Genomic DNA, 12,290 nt, shown 5'->3' with positions numbered 1-12,290 from the left:
TCCACTTAAACATTCTAGTCATACCACTGTGGTGTAGTTGTTTTTCTAGATATACATTTCTTGTTGTACATATTTTTGATCCAACTATATGCTCTTTCCATTTTGTTAATTCTTACATCTACTGCAGATTTTTCTAGTCCATTCTGTTGTACAGTTTTTCCAAGATATTTAAGTTTATTTACTTGCTCTATTTTATCTATTTGTGTTTCTATGAATTTTGGTGTGGGCAATATGCATGTTCACTGTTTTGCAAAAACTTTACTATTTGTACGAATGTGATTTATTTTGCAATAACTATAAACAGCTTTGGTGTTCATAAAACTACTATTTGCAAACAGCACATTTTATGAGGCTTTTGAGACAAAGAGAGGGCAATCCGTAGTTTAAAAAGTTGATGTGATAGATAAAAACTGTGCTTTTTTTTCTTTGCATCGAGGTGCCAAAAGTTAATCAAAAATATGTCACAGAACCAAGACAATCAAATTGCTGTTCTCCAGTGTACGCTGAGATTACACCAATATACTAGTAAGGTATGTAAAATTCTCGACTGTTAACATTGCAATGGGAAATCTCTCTCACTGTGTTGACCTGAAGTGGTATCACTGGCATACTTTCACTCAATATAGCTGAGGTAAAAAACTACAGCTTTAAGTGTAAAGGTACAAAAGAGAGTATTGGACATGGAATCAGACTAGGTTGCAGCCTATTCTGATGTTATTCCATCTGAGCAGCAGAAGAAAACAAGAAGATATTTAGGAAAGGAACTAAAGGCCAGTCAGAAGAAATGCAAGAGGCATTCAATAAGTAATGCAACACAATTTACTTCTCACGCAATTTCAGTTGCAGAAATGCACAATCTGTTGTGGGACATCTTAGGATATTCCTGCTTCAGCTCCTAAAGTTTCATGACGTTCCAATATGTGACAGCACTATATGTAACATTCAAAATGGCATCTGTAACGGAACTGTGTTCCAAGCTTAGAGCTGTCACTGAGTTTCTTTTGGCGGAAAACACGAGAATCAAAGATATTCACAGGCACTTGCATGATATCTACGAAGAACTGGCAGTGAACAAAAGCATGGTGAGTCATTTGACAAGGCACCTGTTATAATTGCAACAAGGCCATGACACCTGTCCGAGCTCCCATGTGCTGTCACGCACAACTGTGGCTCCTGCAATGTTGGAACATGCAGACACTCTCATTCAAGGTGATCAACAGATCACAATCAAACATATCGGTCCACAGCTTGAAGTCTCTGCTGGTCTCCCTCACAGTGCAATGATCAGCTATGCTACCCTCAGGAAACTGAAGATACAACTCCAGTGCATACGTTGCCACAAAAATGCAAACAAACTTTTCTTTCTCCATGACAATGTAAAGCCTCACCCAAGTCTGCGTACCCGAAAATAGCTCACAAAACTTCATTCAATTGTATTTCCTCATCCACCTTACAGCCTGGAACTCATATCTTTCGACTTCCATCTCTTTGACCCAAAGAAGGACCCACTATTTGGGAAGAAGTCTGTGGATGATGGTGAGGTTATTGAATCACCAAGATATTGGTTCCGACGTTGACCAGCAGACTGGTACCATGCAGGCATACAGTTCCTCCCACTAATGTGGGGTAAAGCTGTCCACTGAGTGGAGATTATATTGAAAATTAGGGTTTTGTAGACAAAAGGGTGGGTAATAATATGGTGTATTGGAATCCTGAATGAAACCAACCTGCCTTCAGAAAAAAAGAGTGTTGCATTACTTATTGAACACCCCTCATAAAACTTCCAACATTTGTCAATTATACTGTAATAATGTTAGAGAAGGCAAATGACTTGGAAGATCAGTTGAATGGATATCATTGTGAGGGGGAGAGAGAGAGAGAGAGAGAGAGAGAGAGAGAGAGAGAGAGAGAGAGAGAGAGGGAGAGAGAGAGAGGGAGAGGGAGAGGGAGAGGGGGGGAGAGAGGAGAGAGAGAGAGAGAGAGAGAGAGAGAGAGAGAGAGAGAGAGAGAGAGCAAGCTTACGAATACAAAACACTGAAAGCAGTACACGAGTTTTGCTATTTCAGGGGTAAAATATCAGATGATGGTGTAAGTGTGCAGGATATAAAAGGCACACTGGCAACAGCAAGAAACACTCACTGAGAAGATATTCATACAAAATATAAATTTGTGCGATAGAAAGTATTTTCTGAAAGTATCTCTCTGGAGTGCAGCCTGATACTGAAGTAAAACATGGCCACTGAACATTACCAACAAGAAGTGATTTAGTTTGTGTTCTGTAACTGCAACCACTCACTACGATATGGAACAAGTCAGTTTTACAATTATAGTAAAAACTCTCAGCAAAAAATATACCAACACACTACGATTTACATGATTTCTTGTTGTGGTAATTTTTTTTCTTTACTCACATCTCTCCTTCATAACACACCCCCCCCCCCCCCCAATCAACACACCATAATACTACGCATTAGGAAATTCTACGGAGTAGAAGCAGCTGCCAGGCAGGTATGATTTCAAGTTAGTTTTATTATCTATTAAGTTCTTCACATTGCTATCACAGATTTTTATAGCTAAATGCCTCATCACTTTTTGTGCTGTACTAAGACTGAATAAAGGATAGTGAAAGTAATTTTTCTTCTTAATATTATATCCATGATTGTTACTGCTGTTTTCATCGAAGTTAAGGACTTCAGACCAGTGAGAATTTTTTGTCATTGTATTCAGAAAAAGTGGGTAGCTAGTGCTTCTTTCTGAGAGACATAGACCAGTCAGAATTTGGCAACAGCAGTTTCACTACCTGTCTCTATACATAACCCATAAGTAATAGCAGAGGTTGAGAATACTGCTTCAGTTGTAAATTACTTTATTTTCACACGGCGCAAAGTGCATTACACATAATGCACTTTTAACTAATAACGTGTATTTTTCATGTAATTTTTTTGTTTTTTATTCCTTATACATAATGCACTTTTAACTTATATCATGTATTTTTTATGTATTTTTATTTTATTTTATTAATTTTAAATGTAAACCACTAAATTCAAATTGTGAATGGCCGGGCTAGTAGCCCCGTGTTGTACTCTCTGTCACTTTGCCACTCTGGTTAACCAATTTTCCTCCTCATTTGCATCTGCTACTCCCTGTTCTGCACTCATAGGCAGCACACTGCGCCTAGTACATGCAGCGCTCGGGGACCACAGCACAGTGTAAGTGTTGTGATATCATTTGTATATATTCCCTACCCAAGCAATCACCGTAGTACTGTCTGGTGCCACTTGCATATTGACGTAGGTTTTAAAAATTTGTTTTTATGTGTGTTGCAGCAGGTGAAAGTTATCTCCCGTCTTTTGCTATTTCCAGTACGACATCTGAGGATGGGCTTATAACAGTCCGAAACTGGTCGTGCGAAAATAAAGTAATTTACAACTGAGGCGGTATTCTCAACCTCTGCTATAATGCTCAGTTGTGGATGTTCTTCCAACAGGACTGTTTGCCATAAGTAATAGCAGTGTTTGCTCTGAGAAGTCGAGAAACAAAGAATACTGAATTAAAAGCTTGTGAACCCATTTGGTAGCGAAGTTTCCTCTCATTACCTAATAAAATCCTGCTTTCAATGAAACAGGAGATTGTTCCCGACTTCTTTTCTCTAAAGACTTTACCGAAACACAGTGGTCAAGTCCAACTGCTTAAACTTACCTCTATTTTAAGGCACAGCTTACATGTAGTGATCTGCAAACGTAGTAGGTCACTACACATAGAAAACAATAAGACTGGAGGAAATATATGAAACATTTATGAGGACTGTGCAATGGACTGATGTTTTAGATCAGTTACAATGATGCTGTCATCCACATGACAGTCACTTTACCAATGAAAATGTTAATGCTCTATGAAAAACATAATTGGGGAAACATTATGCAGCACCTTACCATACATTTATTGACAATAATGGACAACATATTTAAAATCTACCGAGGTCGTCACATCACTTCAAAAAATATAGACATGACAATACATCTGATATGATGTTTGGCAACCTGAGGCTGCTCCCACATTCCCAATTCCTCTTTTTAAAGTATTTTCTATGTACTGCATTAGCACGGATAACACACTTCATTTTACAAACATCTACAAACACGCTCACCTAAACAGCATGGAGTAACTCATTTTATGAAAGAACTGTACAGTGAGATGTCGCAACCTGCATCAATGAAAAAAGGAATGCATGTTGTTTCAATGTTCACAGGAACTGAGTTTTATGAGGTTTTCTTTTAAACCTTTCGAACAAGATCTGTAAGTCAGACTTTCATTCCTAGCTATTTAAGCTTGTCCTCACATCTCATGAACTGACATTTACACATATATTTCACATTTTCTTTAACTGTACATGGGCAAGTCTGATTACACCAATTCACTATTATCAAAATGGAGTTTTCTTTTAAGATTTTAATTGAGTTTGCAAAGGTCTTTATTGTCTTGACAGATAAAGATTACTTTCAGTGTATGCAACATTATGAAAAAATATATTTTATATACTGCCAACATTCAAATCAAGAGATAGGGACCCTTTTTCACATCAGATCTTGATAAGAGCTGATAGTGGTGCAAAGATTAGTAACTTGTTTTACAAGTACAGAAATGTAAAACTGGGCATTTCACAAAGCCTAGAAACATAGTATCTTATGACTATAGTACAAATGAGCCAGTCAATTTCCAGTTCCAGGAAAATATGACCAGTTTGTCGACCTAGTGAAAACCATATCATGGAAACATATCCCTAGTGGCTGTAGAAATACATACATCCAAGGTCCTGATGAACTTTCAAAAGCACTGATAGAGAAAAACAAACAGCCATTGAATGAAGACACTTTCTCTGAAGAAACAATTCAAACAGGTGAACAACTGATGTCTATCATATTCTGCCTCCAGAAGGAAATGTGTTGCAACCAAGTAACACAGTTAGACATTAAGCATAGCAGTCAAAGCATGAAAACTCTAGAAAAACATCAAAACACATTCCAGGAACTCTTCTGATGAAATTATGATGCTCACCTGATCTTCTACTAATTAGAAATTGTAGCAAAATTGTTCTGACTATTGCATTCCTCCAACAGCCCAAGTAGCGATCCTTCAATACTTTTCAGCCCAAGATGACACCAAGTCGCCAAATTTGTAGAAGTGACTCTCCTGTATGAAAAACAGACTTTCTACGAGACTGCAAAAGATTTCAGTCTTGTGCTTTCTTTATAATTATAATATAGTTTTAAGTCCCTCACTCATTTAATTTCTATTATTGATCACACTGCAAAATTTATGCCACTAGAAGGTAAGAAAATGATTCAATGTGCAATAATTTCAAATTAATAAATGGCAAGGAAATGAGAAGATGTATAATAAAACCTTATGATCATTTTTACAATAAACCTTTTAAAATGCGTGAGTTAGTGTGCAAACACACTTCTAAAGACTTTAGACACTTTCAAATTATCAAACTGTTCTGGAAATTCCCCTTCTGTTTACTCAACTGATTTGTTTACATCAAAGCTTGTATAGGGCTCTTTTATCTCTATGCATACTGGCAATTCATGAAATCAACAGATATGCTCAGTTCCCATGCAAAGAAATTACAAAAATGGAGAATTTTTTATATTTTCATATTTTAAATGAGGCTACGAAAATATATAGAAGACGTCATCTAGCAGACTATCGCAAATCAATTAAAATAACTTCATGATTAATGTTTCAGTGAGTTGAGTCGTAGGAGCCAGTAGTCAGTCAATCTCAATTCTTCTTGGAGCACTACATGCAAGCTGTGTTCTCTGTCTTGCACGTACATTCACTGTATCCAATCTGGATGGCTGCATGCAACTTTGCCCCTAACCACTGCAATATGTCAATGAGGTAACAACTCACAGAACTGTTCAGGCACAGATAGGCACATAAAGAACTTCACTAATTTTTGAGGGAGTGGGACAAGGGGGTGGAAAGGAAAAGGGAATAGGGGAGGAGGAGACCATCTGGCTCCACTGTTCCTGTTGATTGAAGATGGGAAGAAGAAGCATCAGATGCATGTGTTAAAAAGATGGCAGTGGTGAGCTCAATCTGCAAGCACATATGGGGCACTGTGTGTGGTGCACAATTAGATGATTGAAGGACGAGTCATAAGGACAACTCCTATCTGTGTAATTCAGAGAATATGGTGATGTGGGGACTGATCCATATGCCACAGGTTGTGAAGCATACACTGAATCGAGAATGTTTTATTCACCAGTACCATCTGCTACCAAGTGGTTATCTCTGCTTTTTATGAAAAGTTTAGGAGGGCATTCTGGTGAACAGCTGACTGGTGGTTGTGCCCACATGAACCACATGAAATGCTGTGCAGAAGTTACACCTGAGCTGGTACACAAAATGACTGCTTTCACATGTGGCCTTGCCTCTGGATAGGATAACCCTGTGACTGCAGTGGAGTATGAAGTGCCGGTCAGTGTATTGGACAATTTTTGCTTCTGAGTACTGCACAGCATCAATGTGGCATGGCGTTGGGAGTTGTGGCGGTATACGGATTGACTAGGAATTTTGTAGATTGGGTGGTCAACAGAATACCTTTTTGGGAGAGGTGGAAAGAATTCTGCGTAGGATTTCCTTGTTTCTAAGCACAGTGATAAATATTCAAAGTCCCGGCAATGGATTTGGTTCAGTTGTTCCAATATAGGAACATCATCACACAAAAGAGAAGGTATGAAACAATAATGGGGTATAACTGAAGTCTTTGTTCAAAAGTAATCACCAAAGGCCTCAGCACAAATATCTCACTGTTTGACAAGCCAAAGGATTCCCTGTTCCCAGAATTGGTGTTTCTGAAACAGGAGCTAGTCCTCCACTGCATCCTTCAGTTCACCATCCGGGTTGAAGCATATTCCATGAGATGTTTTAGCAGACCAAACACAAGCCCACGAAAACATGTGGGCAGCAGAGTGCATATTTCTAGATTTCCAGAAGGCATTTGACACGGTGCCCCACTGCAGACTGTTAACAAAGGTACAAGCATATGGAATAGGTTTCCAGATACCTGAATGGATCGCAGACTTCTTAAGCATCAGAACCCAATTAGTTGTCCTCGTTGGCGACTGATCATCAGAGACAAGAGTATTGCTTGGAGTGTCCCATCGAAGTGTGATAGGATCATTATTATTTCCTGTGTACAGAAATGACATGGTGGAGAGGATGGGCAGCAGTCTGCAGTCATCTGCTGTAGTGTATGAGAAAATGTCAAAGTTGAACACCTGTACAAGGACACAACATGTTGTTCTCGTTGTGGTCTTCAGTCCTGAGACTGGTTCGATGCAGCTCTCCATGCTACTCTATCCTGTGCAAGCTTCTTCATCTCCCAGTACCTACTGCAACCTACATCCTTCTGAATCTGCTTAGTGTATTGATCTCTTGGTCTCCCTCTACGATTTTTACCCTCCACGCTGGCCTCCAATGCTAAATTTGTGATACCTTGATGCCTCAAAACATGTCCTACCAACCGATCCCTTCTTCTAGTCAAGTTGTGCCACAAACTTCTCTTCTCCCCAATCCTATTCAATACCTCCTCATTAGTTACGTGACCTACCCACCTTATCTTCAGCATTCTTCTGTAGCACCACATTTCGAAAGCTTCTATTCTCTTCTTGTCCAAACTGGTTATCGTCCATGTTTCACTTCCATACATGGCTACACTCCATACAAATACTTTCAGAAACGACTTCCTGACATTTAAATCTATACTTGATGTTAACAAATTTCTCTTCTTCAGAAACGCTTTCCTTGCCATTGCCAGTCTACATTTTATATCCTCTCTACTTCGACCATCATCAGTTATTTTACTCCCTAAATAGCAAAACTCCTTCACTACTTTAACTGTCTCATTTCGTAATCTAATCCCCTCAGCATCACCTGATTTAATTTGACTACATTCCAATATCCTTGTTTTGCTTTTGTTGATGTTCATCTTATATCCTCCTTTCAAGACACTGTCCATTCCGTTCAACTGCTCTTCCAAGTCCTTTGCTGTCTCTGACAGAATTACAATGTCATCGGCGAACCTCAAAGTTTTTACTTCTTCTCCATGAATTTTAATACCTACTCCGAATTTTTCTTTTGTTTCCTTTACTGCTTGCTCAATATACAGATTGAATAACGTAGGGGAGAGGCTACAACCCTGTCTCACTCCTTTCCCAACCACTGCTTCCCTTTCATGCCCCTCGACTCTTATAACTGCCATCTGGTTTCTGTACAAATTGTAAATAGCCTTTCGCTCCCTGTATTTTACCCCTGCCACCTTCAGAATTTGAAAGAGAGTATTCCAGTTAACATTGTCAAAAGCTTTCTCTAAGTCTACAAATGCTAGAAACATAGGTTTGCCTTTTCTTAATCTTTCTTCTAAGGTAAGTCGTAAGGTTAGTATTCCCTCACGTGTTCCAACATTTCTATGGAATCCAAACTGATCTTCCCCGAGGTCCACTTCTACCAGTTTTTCCATTCGTCTGTAAAGAATTCGCGTTAGTATTTTGCAGCTGTGACTTATTAAACTGATAGTTCAGTAATTTTTCACATCTGTCAACACCTGCTTTCTTTGGGATTGGAATTATTATATTCTTCTTGAAGTCTGTGGGTATTTCGCCTGTCTCATACATCTTGCTCACCAGATGACAGACAAAATTTTCTTGTTGGCATGATGAACGGCAGGTAGCTCTAAATGTAGAAAAATGTAAGTTAATGCGGATGAGCAGGAAAAACAAATTGACAGTGTTTGGATACAACATTGGTAGTGTCCTGCTTGACATAGTGAAGTCATTTAAATCTCGGGGCACAATGTTGCAAAGTGATAGCAAAAGGAACAAGCATGAGAGAATTGTGATAGGGAAGGCAAATAGTCAACTTCGGTTAATTGGGAGAAATTTGGGGAAGTGTGGTTCATCTGTAAAGTAGTGTGACCTATTCTCAAACACTATTAAGTGCTTGGGATTTGTACCAGGCCAGATTAAAGGAAGACATCAAAGCAATTCAGAGGCGGGACACTAGGTTTGTTACCGGCAGGTTTGAACAACAGGCACGAGCTACGCAGATGCTTCGGGAGTGCAAATGGGATTCCCCTGAGGGAAGTCAAAGTTCTTTTTGAGGTACATTATTGTGAAAATTTAGAGGACCAGCATTTGAAGCTGATTGCAGAATGGTTCTACTGCTGCCAACATACATTTCACATAGACCCACAAAGATATGAGAAATTAGGGTTCATACGAAGGCATACAGACAAACATTTTTCCCTCTCACTATTTGTGAGTGGAACAGAAAAGGATATGACTAGTAGTGGTATACAGTACTCTCTGCCACACACCATACAGTGGCTTCCAGGGTATGTAGGCCTATGTAGTCATACATCTCGCAACGCGATACGTCTGGGCTGTACAACGGATGCTGAAGCTGCTCCCACTTGAACTTGGCCGCTGCACTTTGTGTTAGTTCAGAGATGTGTGGACGTGCATGATCATGGAGCAGAAAGACTTCCTCTGTGAGCAGCACTGGCTGTTTCCTCTTGACGTACTTAGGCAGGCTACAGAGAGTCTCACAGCACATGTCACTGGTGATGTTTTTCTGTGCTCAAGGAATTTAATGAGTATCGGACCTCAGACATTGAAAAAGACAATGACCATCACCTTACCTGCTGAGGGCACAGCTTTGAACTTTTCAGGGGAAGGTAACAATGCATTGTTTCCATTCCCTAGATGTTTCACTATGTTATACCAAAGCAGCAAATGCAAATTTCAATGGCTGTTTCACGTCCTGTGTCACCTAGATGTGCACATGTACATATTTCCAGATTTTCAGCACAACAGCAGCCGCTAATACTAGCACTGCCGGTGTTGTGCGTTCAGAGCGTAACAATATGCTGCTGTCACCTCTACTTGCAATAACGCCGCCATCACATGGTCAATTCAAATTTCTTTAAATATAATAATAAGCACTCACTTCCTGTGAAAGAAAAATATTAATTCTGATTTGCATTACCTTTTTGAATAGAAGAGCTATTTACAGTGATTTTTCTGCTTATATTGCCTGTACTCACAATAGTGTTTGGCCTGTACTTAATTAAAGACAGAAAAATGCACAACAGAAATTTCCCCTCATGAAAATACTCACTGTCCAGAATTACTGACAAAGTTATTAAATTCACAGATATGGTCTCAAAAGGGAAGAATAATTCTTCACTTCCTGCTTATCGCACTTCCACAATTTAATACTGATATTTGATATTAGTTTAAGACTTTAATCATTTAATCATGTTTATTCAGAATAAGTGAGCTGTAAGAACACTGCGTAAAGTAAATAACCATATATCTTGCACATGCCGGTTAACGTGCACTTACAGTGCTGGCAATTCCTCAGCTGCAAGCTGTTGTTGACAGTTAGTTTCCACTAGTAATAGCCAATCAGGTGATAGTGTACAGCAGCCAATGAGAATCACTGAATCCATTGACTTGTTTTGGCGGGAGATACAAATTCATTACATTTGTCTTTGATGTGGATACTGAGTGACTGGCAGCTATTCAAGGTTGAAAAAAATCAAGGTATTTTTAAAAACCTATATAGTGTTTAAAACTGAGTTTTTATGGGTTTTTGTTGTGACACACAACATATAAACTTACTGTCACTTCTAGACTACTTATATTTTCTGATCACAAGTACCAGGTTTAACAACAAGTACAACGTCCGGGGTGCAATGTGGCAAGACAGTTATAAACAGTTCAATAAGAGAACTGCACACAGAACCAGAGCAGACAGAGGGTGAGTGCCAGGTTGCAATCGCCTGTATCGACTTTTGCTGCAAGTAGTGCTAAATGTGCCTGTACAATCGCTATGAGCTGTCACTTGGTCGCCGTGACTCCTCCTAGCAGCCACTGTCATAGACGTCAGCCAGTGCCCGATGCCTATGTGGTAGTCCGATAGGTTACCACCGTTTTATTGATTTTATTTTCCCTGTACTGACCATTCAACAGTTCATTTTAAATTTCTAAAATCAATTTATTCAAAGCACTAACCCATTCTTACAACTTCTTTATCAAAGCCTCAGTTCTTGTTTTGCCAGCACTGAGAGAATCTTCTCCACCAATGAGCAAGAAATAACTTAGGAAAGGAAAGACCCTAGAAACTAGAGAAGTTCTATAATTTTCTGCATGCTTCCAAAAATGACTAAATTGTACTTTACAGTCATTATGATTCTACATCAAGTTAAAGTTTTTTCGTGCCAGTGTTAATGTTTATTTAACTGTGTTCCTTATATTTCAAGAAAAGTTAAAACACAATATTAATAAAATGAAATGCTCTGACACCAATTTTGCATTCAATGATTATGATGGCTCTTTTTAATTTATGTAAAGCTAACTATTTAACACTTTGTAGGCTAATTACATTTTTTTAGTTAAATATATCTCTTTTTTTAAACCGCATGGTATTCTTTTGGACGGTATTAAAGTAGAACAACCCTGCACCTATTATGGTTTTTGTATATATTTCTTGTATTTAATTTTTCTCAGAATATGGCATGATTCCTTAGGACACTGTTTTGTATTCCAATGTTACAGATGGGTTGTGAGTTAGCAATGTCAACAAATGTGATTGGAAGAAAAGTGGCTGTGTTGACAGACTGCTCTGTTTCAGAAACTGTGTGGGGTATTTTTGAAATGTATCGATTTCTTTGGGTATGATTATGCAGGAACCTAAGGGTACAGTTTCAATTTTACAGAATATTCTGCTGTATATGACAACATTCTGTGCAATGAAATCCATTATGCTGCCACGTAATTTCATACATTTACTGAACTTTACATTCTCACTGGTTCCAACCTCTTGTCTTGTTGTCCTACTCATCATTTGTCTTGTTCACTTCCCATCATTCACTGTGCAAACAGTTACCAACTGTAGCACGCAATGCAAAAGTCACTGGCACCTTAACTGCACTTTTACTGCATAAGCCTCTTACGGATATTGGAGTGGTTTCACTCACTTTCTAGTGGTTTTGTTGCTGACAATAAAAATAAATTTAAGCTGAAATGTGATTTACACAGGCACAATATGAGACAAAAAAATTACTTTAATGTAACTTTGCCTCCTTGTCTAGAGTTCAGAGTGGAGTTGTGTGCAGTGGTAGGACAATATAAAACAAATGCCCATACAACAAAGCAATAAATTGGAAATTCAAAAGTAAATTAAAAAACATATCATTAGCAACTCTTTCTACAAAT

The 12,290-nt window shown here is 38.6% G+C and overlaps 1 protein-coding gene across 1 annotated transcript in view; it reads right to left on the bottom strand.

The window, feature by feature from the left end:
- LOC124552303 overlaps positions 1-11,091 on the bottom strand; it is a 79,549-nt gene extending 68,458 nt beyond the window's left edge. The window contains exon 1 of the mRNA XM_047126578.1: positions 11,088-11,091. Within this exon, the coding sequence (XP_046982534.1) occupies positions 11,088-11,091 (4 nt within the window). The remainder of the gene's footprint in view (positions 1-11,087) is intronic.
- Positions 11,092-12,290: the final 1,199 nt, after the last annotated feature.

This window comes from Schistocerca americana, chromosome 10 (genome assembly GCF_021461395.2).
Source record: "Schistocerca americana isolate TAMUIC-IGC-003095 chromosome 10, iqSchAmer2.1, whole genome shotgun sequence".
Taxonomy (NCBI): domain Eukaryota; kingdom Metazoa; phylum Arthropoda; class Insecta; order Orthoptera; family Acrididae; genus Schistocerca; species Schistocerca americana.
Note: the sequence above shows the minus strand (reverse complement) of the source record. Positions and strands in the feature narration are given on the sequence as shown.